The sequence below is a fragment of the Hemicordylus capensis genome, chromosome 7 (assembly GCF_027244095.1).
Source record: "Hemicordylus capensis ecotype Gifberg chromosome 7, rHemCap1.1.pri, whole genome shotgun sequence".
Taxonomy (NCBI): Eukaryota; Metazoa; Chordata; class Lepidosauria; order Squamata; family Cordylidae; genus Hemicordylus; species Hemicordylus capensis.
Window position 1 is genome coordinate 27,767,576 of NC_069663.1, and position 23,089 is coordinate 27,790,664.

General features: G+C 52.1%; 3 protein-coding genes across 7 annotated transcripts in view; 2 read left to right on the forward strand and 1 right to left on the reverse strand.

Annotated features, from left to right (window-relative positions):
• Positions 1 to 14,401, forward strand: LOC128333153 (synaptosomal-associated protein 25-like). Of its 5 annotated transcripts, XM_053268290.1 has the most exons (9): positions 1 to 89; positions 264 to 579; positions 5,613 to 5,749; positions 7,019 to 7,060; positions 7,390 to 7,438; positions 8,187 to 8,304; positions 8,748 to 8,879; positions 9,683 to 9,827; positions 11,415 to 14,401. In XM_053268290.1, exons 3-9 carry the CDS (start codon positions 5,678 to 5,680, stop codon positions 11,481 to 11,483), a joined length of 627 nt encoding a protein of 208 aa, XP_053124265.1. In that variant the 5' UTR covers positions 1 to 89; positions 264 to 579; positions 5,613 to 5,677; the 3' UTR covers positions 11,484 to 14,401. The 5 variants fall into 5 exon arrangements, with proteins under 5 accessions (XP_053124265.1, XP_053124269.1, XP_053124266.1 ...); XM_053268294.1 differs by lacking the exon at positions 264 to 579 and having other exon boundaries at positions 44 to 89; XM_053268291.1 differs by lacking the exon at positions 1 to 89 and having other exon boundaries at positions 103 to 586.
• On the reverse strand, positions 14,391 to 19,818 carry LOC128333154 (cytochrome c oxidase subunit 7A2, mitochondrial). Its single transcript, XM_053268295.1, has 4 exons — positions 19,576 to 19,818; positions 17,468 to 17,554; positions 16,519 to 16,603; positions 14,391 to 14,659 (listed from the first exon to the last, which is right to left on the reverse strand). The coding sequence occupies exons 1-4, from the start codon at positions 19,801 to 19,803 to the stop codon at positions 14,601 to 14,603; spliced, it is 459 nt and encodes a 152-aa protein (XP_053124270.1). The 5' UTR covers positions 19,804 to 19,818; the 3' UTR covers positions 14,391 to 14,600.
• The window catches only part of LOC128333151 (ribonuclease T2-like), a 10,311-nt gene continuing 6,462 nt past the window's right edge, over positions 19,241 to 23,089 (forward strand). The window contains exons 1-4 of the mRNA XM_053268288.1: positions 19,241 to 19,261; positions 22,002 to 22,110; positions 22,695 to 22,752; positions 23,015 to 23,082. Of these exons, the coding sequence (XP_053124263.1) occupies positions 22,004 to 22,110; positions 22,695 to 22,752; positions 23,015 to 23,082 (233 nt within the window). The 5' untranslated portion in view covers positions 19,241 to 19,261; positions 22,002 to 22,003. The remainder of the gene's footprint in view (positions 19,262 to 22,001; positions 22,111 to 22,694; positions 22,753 to 23,014; positions 23,083 to 23,089) is intronic.

The window sequence follows — 23,089 nt, forward strand, 5'->3', positions numbered from 1 at the left end:
CTCCCATCCTGAGTGCTGCTGCCTTGTTGCTGATGCGGGAGGCAGCCCAGAGTCGACCGGGGCTGGAGCAGCAGCAGCAGCAGCAGCAGGTAACAAGGGGGCAGCCGAGCGAGCGCTGCGCAGGAGCGGGGCTGGGGGCCGCTGCGCTCCTGCCCGGAGGGGGCCCCGCTGCGGCGGACCAGCTTCCCCAGGGGCCCGCCGGGCGGCAGGCAAGGGAGCCCTCGGTGCCCGGGAAGCCCCATCCCGAATCTTCGCTTTTGCAGCCGGGCCAGACGCGCAGCAGACGGCTGGACTCCTCGCGCGCAGCAAACAGGTGGCTGCTCTGCCTCGGCTCTCCTCCTGCCCGGCCAACTTCTTCGTCGCGCCTTGTGGCAGCTGCGGAAGCCTCCTCCGCCTCCTCCCGAGTCCGAGCAGGGAGCCATCCCCGGGCAGAGGCTCGTGGTTGGGGCAACCCCCGTCCGGAGCAGCCCAGCAGCAGCAGCAGCAGCAGCTCTTGCGTCTGGTTCGGCGGAGGCGCGAGCGACTGCCTGCCGAGTTCTCCTGGGCGCTGCTTCTTCGGAAACGGGGCTGGCTTGGAAGGTTGTGTGTGAGCAGAGGGGCTCCGCGGGAGGAGGGGGGCGGTCTGGAGGCTTTCCAGATGGCCGCTGGTCCGGTGGGGGTGGAGATGGGGGGTGGGGTGGGGGGTGCGGATCCAGTTCGACGCCAGGATCCAGGGGAGAGCGAGAGGGAGCCCTACAGGGTGTCGTCCTCGCCCCCCCCCGCCGCGCCCCACTCCGCCGGGATAGAAGCAGCAAGGAGAAAGCCAGTCTGGGGGCCAGCTCTCCCGAGAGCGCCATGCCAGGCTGGGGGAAACGGAGGGCTGAGAGTCCCCGCTGGGAAGACTGGTTTTGAGGAGAGCCCCCAAAAGGGGGTCCAGGAAAGGGTCCTGTCGTCCCCTAGATGTGTGTCCCCTCTTTCCACCAAGGAGCACAAAGTGGTTTTTCTAGCTCGCTCTCTCCATCATCCCCATAGTTATTGGCACAACAACCCTGTGAAGTAGGTCAGGCTGAGAGAGTGTGACTGGTCTGAAACCACCCAGTCAGCATCATGGCTCAGTGGGGAGTTGAACCCAGGTTTCCCTGGTCCTAGCCTGACAGTCTGACCAGGACACCATGCATTCTCGCTCTCTCTCGCTCTCTTTTTGGTAAAGCACCACTTATCAGTGTCATCTCTGGAAGACAGAAGCATTTGTTTGCTGCCTGAGGCAGGGAAGCTTGGAGTAAAGATGCCTGCATTGTCTTCCGTTCTGACAACTCAAGATGTGTGAAGGCAGCGGTTCTCAGCCTAGAGTGTCCCACTCCCCAGATGTTGTTGGACTACAGCTGCCATCGTCCCCAGATGTGGCTGGAGTACAATTCCCACCCCCCACAGCCACAATGGCCAAAGGCCACTGTGGATGATGGTAGTTGTAGTTCAACAACATCTGGGGACCCAGTGCTGAGAACCCCTGCCCTGGAGTGCTGGAAGTATTGGGATCTGGGATACCCAGGAATTCTGCCCCCAGATTCAGGTCTCGCTGGACTGCTTCCCACTTGGAACATTTTATATAGGGACTCTTCACGGCTAGACATTGCCACCGTTCTTTCCAGGAGAGAAGTTTTCTATCCGTCTGGCCCCAGACTCGACAAGTCTACCTGCAGTTCCCACATGGCCTGTTGGTTTTCTTTCTCCCCCGCTGACCTTTCTTGCAAAGTGCATCTTATTGAGCCTACACGGGGCAATCTGAGTGGGAGCCAAACCCATCTCTCTGTTGCGAGAGGAGAGCTGGTCTTGTGGTAGCAAGCATGACTTGTCCCCTTAGCTAAGCAGGGTCTGCCCTGGTTGCATATGGATGGGAGACTAGAAGTGTGAGCACTGGAAGAGATTCCCCTCTTAGGGGATGGAGCCGCTCTGGGAAGAGCATCTCGGTCCCAAGTTCCCTCCCTGGCAGCAGCATCTCCAGAATAGGGCTGAGAGAGACTCCTGTCTGCAGCCTTGGAGAAGCCGCTGCCAGTCTGTGAAGACAATACTGAGCTAGATAGACCAGTGGCTAGACTCGGTATACGGCAGCTTCTTATGTTCCTATTTCCAGAGTGGGAGTTTTTGTTGAGCGGGTGGAGGTGTCCCGTCCATGCCACCCGGACCTGGGAATGGCTCTAATGCAAGGTAGGGATGGCCCTCCTATCTTCCAGAGCTCCTGTGTGTGCTGGGAGCTAGCCTGTAGTGGGCAGGCCTCCTCTAGCCCCACTCCTGTGCCAGGCAGTCACTACTGACAGTGGACCTCAGGTGGCTGTTTTCAGGATCTCCTGCAAAGTCACAGAAGATGCTGGGAGGCATTCAGAGAGATGCCCCCCAAGGCTGACCTGCCATGTTGCAGAAGCTCCTGGAGCGCCCTGTTGGTCCATGTGTGGCTTCGCTGGTGCTTCTAAACGCTGCTGCTGCTGCTTCTGCAAGCAATTGCTGGCATTGGATGCACATCAGCTGACTCTGTCCTCTTGCCTGGCAGATCTGGCCCTGCCTAGGGTTGCCAACTAAGCATCAGAACTCTGACCTGGCCTGCTCTTGTGCCCTCAGCAGCAGAAAGATGCTCAGACGTGGGCAGATGAAGCTTTCCACAGAACAGTGCACATAATCACCCATGTGCATTTTGTGCATCAAGCTGCTGTTAGAGGCACAGGAGCAGAGTCTGGTTGAAAAGTTGGCAACCTTAGGCTCAGCAAGGATCCTGGTTTTGGTTGTTGCCATTGCAGATTCTCCAGGGAATTGTGGGACAGTCTTGATGGGGTGGTGGTGGGCAATTTTGGGCAATGAAATGATCCTTGCTTTCAGTTTCAAAGACATCTGAAAGAGTGTTGCGTGGTGAGGGGTGACGTTGGCAAAGGAATGGGCATTCGTTATCCCTGGAGCATTCCATGTTCCCACTTAATGCATTATGAGGCCTCCAGCCTCTAATGCAATTCAAGGTCCCTCCCCCTGCTCCCCCCCACCCCGAGAAAGAGGGCCGCAGGGAGACAAAATGTCTCATGCCAAGCGGCTGAGTCATGCTGGAAGGCCGGAGCAGAGGCCATGCTGTTAGGCGGCTGTGATCCACGGAGAGGGAGAGGCAGCACCCTGGCAAAAGGGAGACGTGCGGGGATTGCAGAATGCTTGACGATGACTTTGGGCTTTGGCAGGGGGGTGGGGTGTGCCTGCGTGGGGAGGGAGGGGGCTTGTCTCGTGCGCCTCTTGAATGCATCTGGTGCCCACAAGACAGTGCCAATTCTCCATGGTAAAGGCCCTAATTGGGTGTAATCCTATCCAAGGGCACCATTAAGAGAGGGCACCTGCTCCCCTCCCAAAATGTTCCAGAAGAGATGTGAGTAATCCTGGCACAGCGCCGACATTTCTGGCCAGCTCAGAAGTTCTTGAACACTGAGTGACAATCATCATGGACAATTCAATGGACTCCTATGCTTGTGCCAGAGGATCAGTGGAGTCCTGCTCTCCTTTGAACATATCTGTGCTCCAAACCAGATGTGCCTTTAAACATGTCATCTGGCTCTGTGTGTGTCCTTGCTAACTACTGTTCTTGAGCTTAGCCACCTCAAGTTCCTACAGGAACAAAGGCAGTGACCTAATCTTTTGACAGACAAATAAATGAATAAATACCAGCTGCAGGAGGCCTGCTCCAGCTTGGGACAGTGACCCCTGGGCGGGGGAGGATTTAACCCCTTACCCCTGCCAAGATCCCTGTCCAGAGCAGGGGCCCTATAGCCACTATTTGCCCCCAAAGGGAAGCCTTGACATCTTGCTAGGGATAGTATCGCCCTGTTCCCTCCCTGGCTTCTCCAAGATAGGGCTGGGAGAGATTCCTGCCTGCAGCCTTGTAGAAGCCACTGCCAGTCTGTGAAGACAATACTGAGCTAGATAGACCAATGGTCTGACTCAGTATATGGCAGCTTCCTATGTTCCCCTTTCCCTTCCCTGCACATGAATTAACTTTTGGTTGTGTAAGATGCCCTTCTCCAGATGTTTGCATGGCCTTGCATGAGCAAGGGGACGGCAGGATTTGGATGAATGGCCGTCAGTGGCCAGGAGCTCCCAAAGTTACCTCTCTCCAGTCTCCCTGGACTGTCTGTTTCCCTCCTGATGCTTTAGCTTTTCCGTGTAAACTAGTTGCTTCAGCCCCGGATCATGTTGTTTTCTCTTTCCTGTACCTTTTCCCGCCTCTGTGGTCTCCTTCCAGAGCTGGGAACTTTTAAATGTCGCATTTCAAATGTGGCTGTGCCCTTGCTTTATATAACAGTCTTGGAGTTTTAGATTCTGTCCCATTCCTAATAATTCCTTTTCGTTTCTCCCTTTGCCGCCTTTGGGCTGTCAGCTCGGAGAAAGCATTTCTCCTCCTCCTCCTCCTCTTCGCCGCCACCCCCCCCGTCGCTTCTCCCCTTAAGGAGCAAAACACCCATCAGCACCTATTTGTAATAGGCAACCCTTCTGAAGGCAAAATGGATCAACAGAAGGTGGGAGCAAAGAAAGGTCCTGGGGGGGGTGGATGGCAATTTTTGTCTCCTGTTTCTGCAAAACAGCTGCACTTTTCAAGGGTGATAATTATATGGTTTGTGGCCCGCTGAAGCATCATATGGCCTTCACGGAGAGGAGGAGGAGGAGGAAGAGGAGGCTGGAGTTATGGCAGGTCCCGTCCACCCTGGAGTTGATTCCCCTTCACATGAATATTAATTAGAAGAACAACAAAAGAAGCAAGTACTGGGGGTGGGAGGGGATAGAGGAGGAATATGCTTCTAGTGTCTGCAGACAAAGAGACCTGTGGCACCTTGAAGGCCAGCCAGTTAGTTGTGAGGTGAGCTTCTGCACGCTGCGGTCTGTTTCACCAGCTGTGTGAAGTGGACAGAGAAGCTGGTAGTGTCATCATGCCTGATCTGGGGCCTCCTCGGTTGGGGAACGAGGTGAGCAGTTCAGGGGATGAAGTAGGGAGGAGACCCTACAGTCTAGACCCTGTCCTGCTGGGACCCCCATGCCAGGAGAACTGGGGGGACTGGAGCCAGCACCCATCACAACGCTTGGATCCTCCCCTTCGTTCATCCTCTAACCTGAAGGAGTCCTCGGACAACCTGCCGGCCCTCACAGATGTCCCCCAGCAACGCCATGGCCAGCACTTGCTAAGGCAGGCAAGGCCCTGTTTTTATACACTAGAGCCTTCCTCAGAGAAGGGGTGAGGTCCCCAGCAGCTGCAGCAGCCTCGTGGGTTACTACAGGCAACTCCTGTGTGCTGCTACTTGGAAATGGCTGAGATCCTGGCCACTTTCCTCTTGGAGCTCTCCGTGCCCTCCGATGGCCGTTTGGAAGGATCCGGTGCATTTCAGTGGGCATTCCCTGTCATTCCTTGTAGGATGTCCTAATACTCGCCCACCATAGGAAGACTGGGACATGCTGACGGTCCCCAGTTCACTCCCTGGCAGCATCTCCAGGCAGGGCTGGGAGAGATTCCTGCCTTGGAACCTTGGAGAAGCCGCTGCCAGTCAGTGTGGATAATCCTGAGTTCGATGGACCAAGGGTCTGACTCAGTAGGTGGCAGCTTCCTGTGTTCTTTTCTGCAGGAGACCCTGGAGCCATCCATACAGGGATATCTTCCTGCTCACTGCCTTTTCCATAAGACCCCAGGATGGCAGCCAATGGCGAGGTGGGACCAGAGGTGGAAGGCCTTCATCGCCGCGCTGTCCAGATCACGGATGAGGTAGGAGAAGCGTATCAGCTGCTGGCACTGCACTGCAACGGATATTTATATACCGCTTTTCAACAACAAGGTTGCCAAAGCGGTTTACGTAGATATAAATAAATAAAATGGCTCCCCGTCCCCAAAGGGCTCACAATCTGAAAAAGAAGCGCAAGATAGGCACCAGCAACAGCCACTGGAGAGATGCTGTGCTGGGGATGGATAGGGCCAGTTGCTCCCCCCCCCGCCCCGGCTGAATGTAAGAGAATCACCCCTTTAAAAAGGTGCCTCTTTGCTCAGTGAGCAGGGGTACTCCTGGGGTCACTCAGTGCTTTTGCTAAAGCTCCCGGTTTCCTGATGAAGGTGTTTGCCAAGCAGTATTATCAGAGCTGCAGTGGGCCACATCTGCAGCAGGGAATGGTGCTGATCCTGGCCCCCTCCCCACCTACCGCTGGGCCTCCCCAGAACAATGGCAGCAGCTGTTTCTGCCCGGCTGGCTTGAGCTTCTGGTCCTGTCCCCTTCCCTTATTTTCCGCTAGAACAGTGTCAGAACTTCCAGCAGCTGGCTGTTTGTTCTTCTCCTTTGAGAAGAGCAGAAAGGAGAGGGCAGGGCAAGGGATGGATGGCAGGCCTGTGTTTCCTTTCATCCCTCCTCCCCTGGAGAAGCACCTGCTTGGCACAGGATGCCGGAAAGTGCCTCTTGCAGACTGCTGGGCACAAACATGCTCTGCTCGGCTGACCGGGCAAAACGGGAGACGTTTGTCCAAAAGAGAGTCCGGTTTTCCAAAAGCAATTTGAGTGTTGTAAGTTAGCAGTCTCGTGTTCCTTACACATTTTAGACCCAAGTTGCAAAACGTAATTTGTTTTCAGGAACATTTGAGGGGGCACAGAACGGGGATATGGAAGGTTGCCACTGAGCATATACAGAGTCCCTTGCTCCCCAAGACAAAAAAAAAGAAGTCTTTTTTTAAAAGCCACCCAAAGGAAAAGTGCCCCTGAGGAGTTGCAAGGGTCCTTCTGGACTGGATGCAATCCAGGTCAAAGCAGCAAACGTTTGTCTGGGCAGTAAACCCTAGAGCCATTTAGGATCAAAAGTAACAGATCGTCTGAGGAGGCAGCTTGAAGGCTGAAGTGCAGGCACCTGTGCCCTAGACACCAGTTTCCATGTTGTAATCCATAACCTCTTAGTGTGTGGTCGGAATCCCTTTGGAAAGAAGATAGGTTCATCTGACCTCCCTGGTTTCCTTTTAACTTTGTTGCATTGTGTTCTTGTGTTTGCCCTCACTGCAGTCTCTGGAAAGTACCAGACGGATGCTGCAGCTGGTAGAAGAGGTAAGGAACAAGCCAGGTCTGAAACGCCACTTGGGGTAAGCGAAGGGATGTTACGAACAACCAGGAAACACTCATCATTCTGGCCACCTCGGTCACAATATTGTGGAACCCAGGAACTCAGGTTTTTCTGTGCTGAAAAGTGGCCACTTTGCCGGTTTAGTCCCGTGAGCCCCTCCCACAGCTCCTCTCCACCTTCAGTGGCCTGTTTTCTGGAAATCGCTGTCACAGGCTTCTCGTAGGTCAGGAGAGGCACTCTTGTCCATGCCGGAAAGCAAGCAGAACAAGGGTGGCCTGGATGCCAGATTTTTTTGTTTTCTCCTTTCAAACAGAGCAAAGATGCTGGGATTCGAACCTTGGTCATGCTGGATGAACAGGGAGGTAAGACCCCAGGCTGGGAGTTTGCATAAACGGTAGATAGATACCACTGACCCAGATGGACCAAGGGTCTGTCTCAGTATGAGGCAGCCTCTTGGGGTTATAATTCAGAGAGTGGGGGCACAGCTAGGCTCAGGAGTAGAGCATCTGTGCAGAGCTCAGTTTCCCCTGGCAGCATCTCCGGGGAGGGCTGGGAAAGCCCCGTGAGAGCTGTTGCCGGTCAGTGTAGACAGTACTGAGTGAGATGGAGCAAGTGCCTGACTCGGCAGCCTCTTATGCGCATAAAACTTGGAAGGGGCCGTAGCAGAGTAGGAGAGCATCGGCTTGGCACGCAGAGGGTCCGAGATTCCATCCCTGGAGGGATCTGCAGTCAATGAAGACAATCCTGGGATGGGTTCGATGGACCAGAGGTCAGAAGAAGACCACTCCTGATGTAGCAGTTCCACTGTACGGTGTGTGGGCTGCACGGCTGCTGCTTTCTCTGCTTGAGCCTGGGATTCAGAGGTGCCCCTAGGTAACGTTGGGGCCTGGACCGTAAGGCTTTTGGAGGCCACCCCACCCCCATCCCTGCAAATTAAGCATCCTCATGTTCGGCCGGGTGACCACACCACCCAGAACAGACCAAAGAGGATGGGGGGTGGGGCTTCAGGGGCTGTGGAGGCCCTGGAGCTGGACCCCGAAGTCCAGGGGTAAGAGCGCCTCTGCTGGGATTGAGGCTTCACACACTGTTCTTCCATCTCCTCTTGCCCAGAGCAACTGGATCGGATTGACGAAGGTTTAGACCAAATTAACCAGGACATGAAGGAGGCGGAGAAAAACCTGAAGGACATGGCAAAGTGTTGTGGTCTTTTTGTCTGCCCCTGCGCCAAGTACGTCCTGCTGTGAAAAACATGGTTTTGTGGAACACTGGCCTTGCTCTGTCTGTGTGTGTGTGTGTGTGTGTGTGTGTGTGTGTGTGTGTGTGTACGTGCAGGGGTCCATTTCCAGCACCACATTTCTAGCAATGGCCGAGCAGATGCTGCTCCTGGAAGCTCTGAGGCAGGGCATGAAGGTGATTGGTCTCCCCCTGAGTCTCTCCAGTGCTTGGTACTTAAAGGTAGACTGTCCTTGAACATGGAGGTTCTATTTAGACCTTATGCCTAATTGCCATTATAGGGTTGTTTTCCACGGATGAGTGTCATCCCTTCGTAATAAAGCCAGGCCCTAGTTTCCCCTCAACAGTGTCTTGCCCCAACACAGTGACCGCGTAAGCCTCATTTGTCGAACTTCTCTCTGCAAGCTGCCCGCTTTTTCTTTTTCTTTTTAAACGTAGGCTAAAGAAGATAAAAGCCATCGAGGCCTATAAGGCAGCAGCAGGCAACGGCCAGGACAAGGTGGTCTCTCGCCAGCCCTGCATGGTGGCCGACGGGAATCAGATGATGATGAGTGGGCCGTTCATCCAGAGGTAAGAGCGAGGGGACAGGTGGGGGAGACAGGAGAGGGTGGTCCCAGCCAGCAGCACTGAAGGAGGAGGAGAAGCTGCACCTTGCTAAAAAGTGTGCCCCCCGCCCAGCTTCCGGCAGCGCATGTACCCTTTTATTCCTGAAATAAAAACTGGAAGCAGTCGGCAAGATCATACATAACACAGTGCTCTGAGCACTTGGAAGTGCTGTACAAATGCAGAGTGTGACGGTTGTGTGTCATTGTGCAGAAACCCAGGGACCAGCCGCCTCTGAGAGCAGGCAATTCTCCTGTCTCTCTGCATCCAGCGGGGATTTAATGATTCATTCACACCCAGCAGAGAGACCTGGTAGCATTGAATCCCCTCTGAGCATGGAGGCAAAGCATGAGTCGCGAATTGCACAGCAACTCTGGTCCTGTTCAGACAGTGCTTTGTGTGTGCATCCAGGTGTCTGCACACATTCACACGTTTTAGTGTGAAGGACTCTATGTGCATTCACTTTGAATGCAAAATCCCTCAAATGCAGGATAGAGACGGCAAGTGTGCTGCTCTATATTCATTGAACATAATGTGTGAATAACTCTATGTGCATATGGATTTTTACATGTATACACGATACACAATTGGGCATTTGGGCTCATAGGAGCTTTTACTAATTTAATCTAATGTATTTCTTGCAGGACACTAATTGAATGTGCACAATGGTCTGGGAATTGCTCTCTGAAGAGTGCAGGAACTTTGGTCTTGCTGTGGTGAAAGTTCAACCTTGGAATCTGTTTGTCCCTTTGCTTGTCTTGCCCCCTCAGGATAACAAAAGATGACGCTGAGGAAGAAATGGAGCAGAACCTGACCCAGGTGGACAGCATGCTGAGCAACTTGCGCAGCATGGCCCTGGACATGAGCAACGAAATCGACATTCAAAACAAGCAAGTGGACACGATTAAGGAAAAGGTGGGTGGTGCTTTGGGCTGGGACAGGTGTGTGTGCCGTGGAAGATGGAGTAAAAGAAAATATAAATGCCAGACTTCCAAATTCTGCACCCAAACTGAATTTGGCATCTGTGTTCTTCATTGTTCACTAACTCGCCACTGGTGATCTTTGAGAGCTTCCAAGGAAATCTAATCCAGACGGTGCATTCTGCGGCTATTCCTTGGCCCACCAGCAGGGGCCCTTCTTGCTTTAAGGACCCTTTTTCAGTTCTGGGTACACTTTGGGAATGCCATGTGCAATTCTGGTAGGGTTGCAACATTCCATTGCCTGAATATGGGATACAAGGGGTGTGTGTGTGTGTCTGTGTGTGTGTGTGTTGGGGGCAGGGTCATCATCAGTGGGTGGGGTCATCCTAGAAGCCTGAGTAGCAATGCATGTGTAAAAACAACAACAAAACAAGTGCCATGATATCACAAAGCTTCTTGATCACACAGACCATCCCAACGTAGACATAGAGCAAGTGTCAGCTGAAAAATGAAGACAATCTCCCAGGTTTATAAAGACACACAAACACACACTACATCCCCGCACCTTCCTCACTGAAAGGCTTTCTGATCTGCCAGAAGTGGTGGGTCAGAGAGCAGGAGTCTGTAGGTCTATTTACATTTGATAAGCAAACAATTAGCAACTTGCAAGATGTAAATCAAACCATTGCAAGTTTTCAGGGCAACTGGGGCTTCTTTTGTGAACTTTGTTGTTTCTTTTACATGATAATATGGACTTCACCCAGACTTCAAAGGGCTCAATGCAAAGGGATGGAGAGAGGAGGGAGGCCCCTGTTTGTCCTGTATTATCTGCCAATAATACAGGACAAACAGCATCTCCTTGGGGAGACAAGCGATTTTTGCCTCAGACATGGGACTTCCCGTATAATACCGGACTGTTGGGAATGCTAAATTCTGAGCACCCCAACTCCAAAAGGACATCTCCTCCTGGTTCTAGAGTCCAGAAGGCTAGTCATGTCACTGAGAATCCTGGGAGAAATGAAGAAATTCTGTCCATATTGGAGCACGTGGAAACCCTTGCCAGGCACAGATTACCCCAAAGATAATGCTAAAGCACCAGCCAGGGGTGAAACAAAAGGGTCACTTTTGTGTTACACACTGTTAATTTGTAAAAAGTGGGGTGTGTGTGTGTGTGTGTGTGTGTGTGTGCCGGTCCCATCAATGCAGCCCTGTGCAGAATCGGGTGTTCCACTGTAATAACTCAGTAGTGGGGGAAGGCTCTCTGTACATGCTCAGAAACACCCGTCCCCAGCAAACCTGCAGGCTCAAGTGAGGACCATTGCCTGAGGCCAAAATTATATGTTGCAGGTGAGTCTGCATAATGGTAGCCAAAGGGCTCATTCAGGGGAGGAAAAGTTCCTTCTGGTTGCAATAATTGAAGACGTGGCAGGCAGGGAGAAGTCTTGTGCTCTTTCTCTGCTGCCATTTCTCTGCTCCAAGTCCCCTGTGCCCCACAACTAACCAGATGCCCATGAGCTGGTTGAAGGAGGAGATGGTTCTCCTAGTCTAGACTGCAGTTCCTCATTTTGCTTTTCCTCTCCAGGCCTCTGAGAACGTGATACGCATCGAGCAAGCCAACAACCAGACCACTGAGATGTTGAAGAAAGCCTGAGCTTCCCTACAGATGCCTTCTAACCCCCTCCCGCCCCCTCACCCCCACCCCTAAAGAACCATCATGCACCCGAACCCCAGGCTGGATTCATAGAGATCAAGGTGACTGGAGTCATGGGTTCAGATCAAGTTCCCCGTCTCGAAGCGTACCCGTTTCCTGAACATGCCTGCCTGCTAACTCCTGGGAAGAATAATCAAGACACACCGGTTTGCAACTCAGCAAAGCCTTCAGATGACCCATGATGCAAAACCTTTGGTCCTGCAGCCCCCATGCACTGAATTCAGAAGAGACAGCAGGGAGACACCGGGCAAAAACTGATGTGAAGAGGGAGAGATCTGTTATCGGATCTTCTGCCATCTTTTTCTTTGGCTAAAAGCAGTTTGGGGAGCCCTAACTGGTTCCGGGGCACAGCACTGGGAGTGGGGGAATTCACCCTTCCCCCACTATACTTGTCATGACCCCAGATCCAGGATCCACCCCCCAGTTGGGGGGTGACGTGGACAGTTCAGGAGAAGAGGTAAGGGCAGAAGACCCCGTGACTCAGTCTGGGTGACACCCACCCCCCATGTTGTTTGGACCCCCAGAGTAGGAGAACTGGTGGAAACCTGGGCCCACACCATGACTTGAGGACACAGCCAACTTCATCCTCCTCTGACTTGGAGGAGTTCCCCTAGAGGGTCTGCCGATCCCAGTAAAGATCCCCACGGCTTAGAAAACTAGGCAAGGCTCCTTTAAGCACCAGAGCCTTTCTTAGAGAAGAAGTGGGCCCCACTCACTCTACCTGAGCAGCAGGAATCAAAACCAGCAGTCTGCTCCAAGTTGCTGCTGGTGCAACGTCCCTCTTACTTTGCCATACCCAGCTCCCCTGTCCCTGCTCGAAGCTATCTGAGCTCCTGAACCCCTTTCTCCTTTGAGCTGTTCATGGTCTCTGTTCCTCTCGGACCCTTGCCTTGGCAGGGAGCCTGGTTCATCCTGGAACAGGATAAGAACATAGGAAGCTGCTATATACTGAGTCAGACCCTTGGTCCACCCAGCTCAGTATTGTCTTCACAGACTGGCAGTGGCTTCTCCAAGGTTGCAGGCAGGAGTCTCTCTTAGCCCTATCTTGGAGATGCTGCCAGAGAGGGAACTTGGAACCTTCTGCTCTTCCCAAAGCGGCTCCATCCCCTGAGGGAAAGATCTTACAGTGCTTACACAGGATAATGCCATGACCCAAATAAACATTGAGGCAATGTCATGAAGAAGGGGTAGGTTAAAAAAAACCCCAAAACCTATGTCCACTGCGCCATGGCCCTGATCCAGCTTGCTGGCCATCTAACCGCTGTCATTAACAAAGAAAAATACATCGTGAGATCCCACGTCACATCTGCTTTGGCCCCAAATCCCGTGCTGCACTCCTAGGCACACTTACCTGGAAGCAAGTCCATGCTGATAAGGTGGGAGTTCTTTCTGAGTAAACATGCCTAGGATTATTGGGTGGTCGGAGTCCAGAACTTCCTACAGGCAAGAGCTGGTAGTTGCTGGGCAGAAAAATGTTTCTCCACGAGAGGGAGAGTAAATCTCCGTGTGAGCAGAAGTGCTCATCCCCCTCGACTTCCAGGCCTAAGTCCAGGGCCTCCTCCACAGCCTCTGTGGGGGCCCAAATCCTCTTTAGTCTGTCCCGGGCAGTGTGGTCACCCAGCTGAGCATGATGGTGCTTAATTTGCAGGAGAGGGGGTGTCTCCAAAGGCCTTGAGGTCCAGGCTCCAAAACTACCTAGGTGCATCTCTGTGTGTGAGCATACATCCATATATAAATGTCTGTGCTGTCTAGTTAGGAGCATCATCAGTAGTACCTGTAATTCTGATCATTGAACATGTTGAAATGCTCAGGTACCTGGAGGGCATGAAATAGGTATATCAAGGCCACCCAAAGTGGGCTCCGTGGAGTCTCCACGGGAGGTACAGGATGAGATCTCCTGAATTCTAGTGCCCCACCCACCCACTCCCTCCAAGAGGCAACTGTCTTAAAGCAGGGCTTCTGAACCTGGGAGTCTCCAGATGTTGTTGGACTACAACTCCCATCATCCCCAGCCTTTGGCCACTGTGCTTAGGGGTGCTGGGACTTGTAGTCCAGCAGCATCTGGGGACCCAAAGTTCAAGACCCCTTATCACAGGGAAAAAATTTTTCTGACTTCCTTTGAAGATTCTTGGGTCTTTATCCTTGGAAGGAACCCTGGAATTTTAAATATTTTAATTTATTTTAATTATTTAATTTATTCATTACACATCTCTCCTTCCCCATCTAGAAGCCCTGGGTTTACAAATTTGCTTTAGATTTCATCCTAATGAGGACTTGCTAGTTCCTGGTCCTAGTAGGATGCTCACAGTAACAACAGAGAGACCTGATGATTGTGTCTTCTAAATAATTCTTTACCTCGCGGTTCCTTTAAAAATAAAAAAGGAACCGCAACCATAAAAGTGGCAAAAACCAACAACACCCCAGCCATAAAAGCGCCGCCCCCAACAACAACCCATAAAAGCACCAAAAATAGTCTTTTAACTCTACAGATGGGTCAAACACCACCTGTCTCTTCCCCCTCTCCGTTACAGTAGCCCAGTGGCCCGCTTTGCATGCCCAAGGTTCCAGGTTCAACCCCTGGTAGCACCTCCAGGTATAAGGACCAGGTAGCAGGTGACGAGAAAGGCTGCTTAGCCTGAGGTGCTGCTGCCAGCCAGAGTAGACGAGGCTGGATGAGAGAGACCAGTGTCTGATTCAGTGTGTGGCAGCTTCGTCTCTTCACCCCACCTACATGTGTGGCCTGGTTTAAATGCAGCTTGTCACTGTGAATTTTGACATTTCCGTTCTTGTCCAGTATGACTTTCTAAAGCTGTGACCGTGTCGACGAGGTGGTTTTTAAATGCACGATTTTAAAAGGACGAGTCTTTTGATTTTATTGGGTTTTCCCTTTAAACGGAGCTTACACTCTCACCCCCTTTGGAAGTGAGGTTTCCTTAAAATCTACATGGTTGGTAATGTTTCCTTCCAAAGTATCATTCCCCCCCCCACCGCTTTGGTCTGGGGCAGGAGGAGGAGCAGGAGGGGGGTGCTGGCGAGGGAGGGGCTGCTTTTCCATTCTCACTTGTTCTTCCTGGGGAAAGCAGCACGGACCAGTTCAAAGACGGAGTAGGCAGCACCTGGTGAGGAAAGAGAGACGCCGGCTTGTTTGTGGATTCCTGTGGCAACGAAGCAGTGCGTGGGTGTTGGGGACCAGTACTATATCCTGCAATGGGAGAGTTACCTACTTGGCAGGCAGGTGTTCAATCCCAGGTGTCTCCAGGTGCCAGACAGTGGTGCTTTGGAGTCCAGTAGCCTTTCCTCCTGTGCCCCAGTGCTCTGTTTCCCCTACAGTCCTGGCAGGTGGAGCTGTGTGCCACCTAGGCTGCAGTCCCAGCTTACCTGAGCATCCTGTCAGCTGGCTCCCAAGAGCCACTGCTGGCCCACCGAGCCCTGTGAATCCTCCACTCAGAGCTTGGTCCTCCCTGGTCTCAGCAATTCCTTCCTCCATGGTGCCTCGATGCAGCCTCAGCTCCCTGGGACTTTGACCCCTTCCTGCCCTTGTCTATGTGTCTGCCTCTGGCCCCCTTGCTGCTCTGCAACTCAACCCCTCTTGCAGTGGGACCACGTACTTGCTTCTGGCCCTGTTGGACTGACAGCCTGGCCCTTCAGGTCCCCAAAGCCCCGTTGCCTAGAATGTGACCCTCGCTGAGCCCTGCTCGTGGGGCAGCCTGCAGTGCCCCACTCCGTGAGAATGTGCCACTTAGGGGCAGAGACAAGCTGCTCCCAACACAGCAACTTTTTAAAAAAGCATGGAAGACTCGGAACCAAGAATGCATCAATGCACACGCCTCTTTTGCATTTCCCCCGAAACCTCTCTCTACATATAAAAGCCCCCCCGCCCTGCCCCGCAGCTTCGGCTGAAAAAGGGAATCATCATGAACCAGGAATGGCCAGATGGTGCCATTTCATTGGGTTTCGTTTCTCTGTTGGTCTCGCCTCAGCAAGAAGCAGTGGGGGCTGCTATTTCTGGCAGTGAGGGTGTGTGTGAGAATCAGTCCTACGGAGGACTAGGTAGTCCTGCCTAGTTAGACTAGCTCCCATGTTTGCCACTCTCGCTGGCGGCCCCTCAGAGTGAGAGAGACAATGATTAAAGAAATAGGGAGGGGAGGGGTGGGGCTGGGGGCCCCCGGGTCCTTTGAACCCATCTGCTCAGTTCTGGCAACACCCTTGGTCTACGCTTAGCTTCCCCCCCCACCATATTATAGCAATTTATTCAGGATCGTTAGAAATGAAGCGTTTGTATATGTGATGGTTTTCTCTTCCTTCCCACCCAAATCAAATGTTCGGCAAACAGCAGCAGCTACCAAGAGCCAGCTCACCTGAAGGGGCGCAGCAGGGAAATGCTTGACTAACAAGCAGAAGGTTGCCGGTTCGAATCCCCGCTGGTATGTTTCCCAGACTTGGGAAACACCTATATCGGGCAGCAGTGATCTAGGAAGGTGCTGAGAGGCATCATCTCATACTGCGCCGGAGGAGGCCATGGTCAACCCCTCCTGTATTCTACCAAAGACAACCGCAGGGCTCTGTGGGCACCAGGAGTCGACACTGACTCGATGGCACACTTGACTTATCCAGAGCCAGGCCAGGAACTTTGGTTAGGCTTAGCTTGCGTCCAGGAGAGGAGAATTCAATCAATGGGGAAGAGCCACTGAAAGCCACTCCCTAGCAGCTCCAGAATATATCACACTGCACATGCGCAGAAGGGTCTGCACATGTCCTGGCATGAATGACTGTGCCTGTGTCCATTTAAAAGTGAACCTGAATATGGGCCTCCTCCTTGAATGCAAAGTTCTACCGAGAGGAAGTGTCCTTCTGTGCCTGCACTGAACATCACGTGTGGATGGGGCTTCTGCCTGTGAATGGAACCACAGCAATCCTGGCTTCCCCTAAAGCGCTTGGCCCCCCTCCCCTCCCAGCAGCACAGAGGGTTGCTTACCAAAGACAGTGAGGGCCATGGTGAAGCGGTAGAGCAGGAAATCCACAGTCCCCCCTTTGAGGTGCACCGGAAGGCCGTTGTCCTCCTAGAGGAAAAAAGCAGGGCACTGAGTGAGACACTTGCCCGGAGGAGTCCCACTTCAGCAGCCGGTGGTGACACATTTGCACAGCCAAGGAGTGAACCGCCAGAGGTTCCACTGAAAGTGGGTCAGCCCTTCCCGCCAAGACCAGGGGCTGGGGCTCCACACACTTCCCTTGCGTCTCGGGAGATGTGAACTTTGGGAATGCCGACAAGGAAGGTGTCTGGGCTTCTGGTTCTTTGTATCCCTCCCACCTTCCGCATGCAAGCAGGCAAATGCTCTTCCCAGAGCGGCCTCATCCCCTAAGGGGAATATCTTCCTGTGTTCCCACATGGAGTCTCCCATTCAAATGCAACCAGGGCAGACCCTGCTTAACAAAGGGGACAAGTCATACTTGCTACCACAAGACCAGATCTCTCCCTAAGCGTGCAGCTTTCATTCTAAAAAGTAAGTCTCTAGTCCCTTTTGTTTATGGAGATCAGGTTACTGTGTATACAAGGGAATATTTGCAGGCAATATTCTATGCAGTTGCTCAATCAGAAAGAAACTTACTTCTAATGCTAGAGCCAATGAGTGCAAAAGCACTGGGAAGCCTGACATGCCCCGAGCCCTTATTTTTTAAACTGTATAAATGTATATATGCTTGATATTTAATATGACTGAGTAACTTTAAACATATTTTATTCATATTTATGTTCTGCCTGTTCTATAACTATTCCCCAACCCCTTTAGGCGCCCTTTCTGCAAACATTCTGTCGGCCCACCCGCCCGCCTTGTGTTCCTTATCCTTTTCTCCCTTCAGCCACCTCAGGTTCAGCACTACTGCAACTGGGAGAGCAGCTGCTGTCTGGATGCAGCCCAAGTTCTCACCTGGAAAATCTTCTGGTATTCCGGGACTTTGTTTTTCAGCTGCCGGCTGGAGGTAGAGAAAACCCGGAGGGACCCCAAGCGTGAAGCCTAAGAGAAGGAGCAAAAGAAGAAGAGATGAAGAAAGTGACAAAGGAGAACTGGGCTATGAAGTTCCTTTTTAAGCTGTGCCACAGGTGTTGATTCTCCCTGTTTTCTTGAATGTGACCCTGGCCTCTTCTTGCCTGGGGAGAATGGCTTGCTAACGTGTTTCGTGGGAGTTGCTAGTGTGGACATGATGCTTCAGGTTTCAGCTCCATTCCCTGGATGTCTAGAAGTGAAATCTCAGAGCGGGGAGCAGATTGCATTGTCTCTAGTGGTCCAGTTTGCCCTGTGCAGCCTGCTGAGAATATTTTGAACCATGGACAACCATGTTCATTGGTGTTAAATTACTGTGGGAAGATCCAGCAAAGGTTATTGCTTGTTTCCCTTGTTGGGGCTTGAAAGAGGCAGTGAGGAATGATGCAGTGAGGCTTGTAAATCCTTCTGGCCTCTAGAGCATAGAGAACTGGCTAAAGTGCCCTTTTCCAAATCAGAATCCTCTGTGCAAGTGATTACGGGACGGATAAAGTACCACCTTAAGTGGTGCAGCGGGGAAATGCTTGACTAACAAGCAGAAGGTTGCTGGATTGAATCCCCGCTGGTACTCTGTCGGGCAGCAGCAATGATATAGGAAGATGCTGAAAGGCATCATCTCATACTGCGCGGGAGGAGGCCATGGAAAACCCCTCCTATATGCTACCAAAGACAACCACAGGGCTCTGTGGGCACCAGGAGTTGAAATTGACTTGACGGCACACTTTACCTTTACCTTATGGGGTTACAGAATATGGGAAAATCACCCGTCCTCAGTTCATCTCCCATGAAATAAATAATGGCGGCCCACTTTGCAGAGTCGTCGTAAAGGGGAGCAGAATAAAGATTTGTGAAAGGTAATGCAAGCTCAAAAGCTTTCTAAAAACTATCACGAGTTGCCAGTTCAGTACACAAGTTGGATTTAAAAATCTGTTGAATGAGCATCACTGGTGCAACTTCTGCTTTCTCCAGAGGCTGTTCTTTTGACAAGTGGCACACACCTGCTCTGGGTTTGGATGTGAGAGTTCTATAAGCACAAGTGAAACCTGGATTTGGTGACAGGCAAAAGCCCCCACCTGCGCCCCCACAGCCTAGCCGTAACTCAGATTCCCTCAGAACCTCACTTCTATATTGCCAATAAGTACTCTAACCACGTCCTCAGTGAGGGAACCAGGCAGTGGTGCATACAGAATATCCTTGGACCTAACCACTAGCAACAAGTGTTCCCTGCCTTGTTAGCAGTTCACACATGCAGCATCTGGCAGCATCTCCAAGAGAGGGCTGAGAGAGATTCCTGCCTGCCACCTTGGAGATGCCGCTGCCAGTCTGTGAAGACAATACTGAGCTAGACAGACCCGTGGTCTGACTCAGTATATGGCAGCTTCCTATGCTCCTATGTTCCTATGCTGGGAGGTAGGGAACAGCTGGTCTTTGATCCTTCCCAAAGCGTAAAAAGGCAAATAAATTGAACGTTTACAAAATAAAGATAGCATAACTCTGCAGAGCTTCCTTCTTTGCAGGAAACTGAGCCAGCAAACGGTGCATGGACCTCCCCCCCACCCCCACCCCGATAAAGATGAGTCAAGTCCTTTCTTTACATGCCCCCCTTATGTTTGAGTATTTGACCCAGCCCTTCCAAGAGAAGGGCATGTTGTTGACAATCTAAAGGCGGCGGGGTGGCAGGTTAGCGCTCACGCCTGTTTTCCGTCCCCTGACAAAGCAGACCTGGCCCCACAATTTATTTCACGATCAATGTGTTAGTTTTTAAGCTACAAGGGACGGGCATAGCTCTCCCTCTGGGATTTTGCTCTTGGTTAGTATCGGCCGGCCAGCAGACGCTTGCTTAGGCCTCTTGTTTGCGCAGTTGCTGGCAGTCAGAAACAAGCGAGGGACTGAGCCACCGCCTCCCCGACAAATGTCCTGACAGGAAGGCGTGCTTTCCTGCTGGGGAGCATGCCTGAGAATGCGCAGTGTGGCGGGGGGGGGTGTTTCTTTACCAGAAGGGCTTTCATTCTCTTCGCCCTGCGTTGCGCCCTCTTCTCCTTCTTCTTCCTGTCTTTCTCCTTCACTCTCTTTCCGCTGTCACCGTCGACCTCCGGCACAGCCTTACAAGGGCACCAGTGGGGTGGCGGGGGGGAGGCTGGGCTGGGCTGGGCTTTCCTTTCCATGCGCAGCTGCCAGGAGTAAGGGCAGCAGAAGAGTTCAAAACTCGGACTGAGACACATCGAGCGAAGGGACGGCTGTTTGACGAGCCTGGAAAGGGAGGCATATTCCAGGCTTGGCTGCTCCCTGGCGCATAAGCGGCAGTTTCACATTTGTGGGCATCTGCGTGCAACGGTGCGTGTGTGCAAATGGGAATACACAGAGCTCCCTGCCCAGCTTTATTCTCCCCTGTCCGGAAAGTGTTGTTATCAGAGACATGAGACTGGCAGCACGCAGCAGGCTTCTGCTAGTAACTCAACTATGTATGGCTAACAATTCACCAGAAAAGCATAAAGCCGACTGGTGGTGGAGGAAACCCATGTGGTGTAACTTCTTTGTACACTGTCTCTAGTTTCTAGTCTGTCTGATCCTAGGACTGTTTAGGCCCTAAGGCCACTGAGGAACGCCCCTGAGGAACTTGTGCAAGTCCAACCACTCTCAGCATTTTGCTGCAAAACTGAAACTGTGTCCCACTTCTCCTGTGGCCTTTCTCATTCTGAGGCCTTCTGGGCCTAGCTCATAAAGAGACAGCACATGAAAGTTTGAAGATACAGAGAAATATTGTTCTACATTCCTGCATAACGTAGGAGTCCAGAGTGACTTGTCCGAAAAGGGTGGCTCATGACCTGGACGTGATCTTTGGAGCACTTTGATCTGGCTTCTGATGGTCCTAATGAAGATATTTTCAAACTGTAAGAAATGCAGGATTGATTTTTTAACCTTTTTTATCCTGCACTTCCTCCCAGGTGACGCAGGCAGCATAAATGATCCCCTCTCACTTTTGGCCTCACAACAACCTGTGAAACAGATGAGGTTTAAAGAGAGTGATTAGCCCCAATATGCCCATTGAGTTTCATGCGGAATTTGAATCCAGTTCTCCTCACTGAGGCTGACGCTCTTACCACCTGAGCACATTGATAATATCACAGCTCTCTTTTGGATTTGGTGTTTCTTATGGCATGCTATTCCTCAGCACATGTGTGCCATCGACAGTAAAGGTCTGTGCATGCCCTCTCTCCTGCTGTTGCTCCCCTGCACCTGGGATTGAGAGGCATCGTGCCTCTGAGGCTGGAGGTGGCCAAACAGCCACCAGCCTAGTAGCCACTGCTAGACCTGTCCACCATGCATTTGTCTTAACCCCTTTTAAAGCCATCCAAGTTGGTGGCCATCACCACATCCCCTGGCAAAGAATTCCATAGATTAATAATGCGCTGTGTGGAAAAGTACTCCCTCTTGCCAGTCCTTACAAAGATGTCTCCAGCTGGGGATGATGGGAATTGTAGTCCGACGACAGCCAGAGAGCCTCCTTTCAGCCCTCCCTGTGCTAGATGGTGGGACTGGTGGCTCTCAGGCCTGCCTGGACCTCTGTCTGGGAAACAGGAAGGCTGGCTGGCTGTTGGCCATCCCTGGGCTGCAAGAGCCCTTTCTTGAAGCAGGTGCCCGACAAGCCCCCTCTCTAGACACTCCCCTCCTCTTGCCTTTGTGCCTTTGGCTGGCAACTTGTGTGTATGAGGCAGCATTTCCCCACTGAGGGGCAGGTTTGGTCCAGGGGTGGCCAGCCCAGCTGTGGATCTCTACAAGAGACGTCTGCCTCCTTTCCGTTCCGCCTGGTTACTAGGAGATGCACGAGGGGCTTTCTCTCATCATGGGGAGAAGTGAAACCGGGGCGGTGGCGGCTGCTGCTGCTGCTTTTTGTTCCAGTCCGTAACTCCTCCACTAAGCAGACAAGATATAGGCACTGCAGCTGCTGGGTGGGTGAGTATAAGGCCAGGAGGGTTACACAGCCCGTAGGTACCCTAGCCAAAAATGGGTGCCTGACGGTGACCCCCCTGCCCCCTTTAGTCTGCAGTCCTGGAGAGGCAGGAAAAGTAGATGCCCCTTTGAGAAGGGAGCCTTGCACTTGGCTTGGGTGCTCTGTGTGTGTGTGTGTGTGTGTGCGCGTCCCAGCATGTGCAGGGCCTTCTGTCTCAACGCTGCTGCCCCTCTTCTTCAGCCCAGCCCAGCAACTCTCTGGCGGCTGTTGCCAGGGTGGTGTCATCTTCGTGTGGCTGTTTTGTTTCGTATTTAGATGGTGAGCTCTTTTTGCGACAGGGAGCCACTTCCTCAAACCTCTTGCTTATGTACATTACTTTTGAGAGCTTTGTTTGAAAAGCACTATGTACACGTTTCTGATGATCACGAATGCCTGAAATAAATGCCCGTTTATTTGCTTCTCTGGCAGGTATGATGATGGTGAAGTTGGCTGCCCTCGTTTTCTTGGGCATGGGGGCTTTCACGTTGCTGGTCAGAGCTGAGAAGCTGTGGACCCAGGTGGAGATGGAACACGCTTGGTAGGTGGAGTCCCTCCCATGGGGTCAAGAGACCTATAAAGCCCTTAACGGCTTTATTTAAGAGAGTGCCTTCTTTGTCATGAACCCAGACGTTGACTGAAATCACAGGCAGAGGTCTGAACCACTTTTTTAAAATATGCCAGGTCGATCGGAAGCACACTATGGCTCCTTCCTTCTGGCAGACCAGTATATAACCACGACAGGCAGGGTAGCAAGATTCTGTGCCACAGCTTGTAAACAGAGATGGAAGCAATTGACTAATTGTTGTATATGAGACCCCTGTTTGCGCTGATGTTTTATTACCTGCCTCTGTCACCGGCTCATTTGCCACTGACACGTTTGTGGTGACACAGGATCAGGCCTTCTCTGCGGCTGCCCCAGCGCTTTAGAATGTGCTCCCTGTCAGTATAAGAGCTTCTCCATCTCTGGCTGCCTTAAAAAAAAAATAAAAAATCACAAGACACACCTGAATGAATTTTTAATTACCATCAGTGACCAGCAGCAGTCAGCAAGTAAAGATAAAAGTAACAATCAAAATAAAACAGGCTGAATGAATTCCGTGACTCCCAATCCCTGTCTTTTAGGTCTTGCCCTTGGAAGTGCATTGTGTTTGTCCAGATGTGGCCAGGTTCGTTCTGTGTGGTGAGTATAAGGGACTCTGACTGAGGACCCCAGCCAATTGCAAATCGGTTTAAATGTGCCATGTGGGCATGCCCATGGGTCAGACAAGAAGGGGAGTGACACAAAGGATTGGCAAATGACAGAAGGGATGTCTTGGGGGCGGGATCTGACCTTAGCAGAGGTGAGGCGCTGTACAGTGAGGCTAGCACTCTTCAGGATCAGGGGTATGTGGTCACGAAGCCAACTCTGAATTCCATGTTCTGCTTCTGCATTTTGCCTGGAGGCTCTAGGAAAAAGGTTCGAGTGTGTGATGCCGAAAAACGCAAGCAACTGGACCATCCATGGCTTATGGTGAGAG

Coding starts and splice junctions, on each gene's coding strand:
- LOC128333154 (XM_053268295.1), bottom strand. CDS start 19,803: ATGTGTCTCAGTCCGAGTTTTGAACTCTTCTGCTGCCCTTACTCCTGG. Junction 17,555..19,575: donor AGAGAATGAAAGCCCTTCTG/GTAAAGAAACAC, acceptor TCCTTCTCTTAG/GCTTCACGCTTGGGGTCCCT. Junction 16,604..17,467: donor AATACCAGAAGATTTTCCAG/GTGAGAACTTGG, acceptor TTTTTCCTCTAG/GAGGACAACGGCCTTCCGGT.
- LOC128333153 (XM_053268290.1), top strand. CDS start 5,678: ATGGCAGCCAATGGCGAGGTGGGACCAGAGGTGGAAGGCCTTCATCGC. Junction 5,750..7,018: donor CTGTCCAGATCACGGATGAG/GTAGGAGAAGCG, acceptor CCCTCACTGCAG/TCTCTGGAAAGTACCAGACG. Junction 9,828..11,414: donor TGGACACGATTAAGGAAAAG/GTGGGTGGTGCT, acceptor TTTCCTCTCCAG/GCCTCTGAGAACGTGATACG.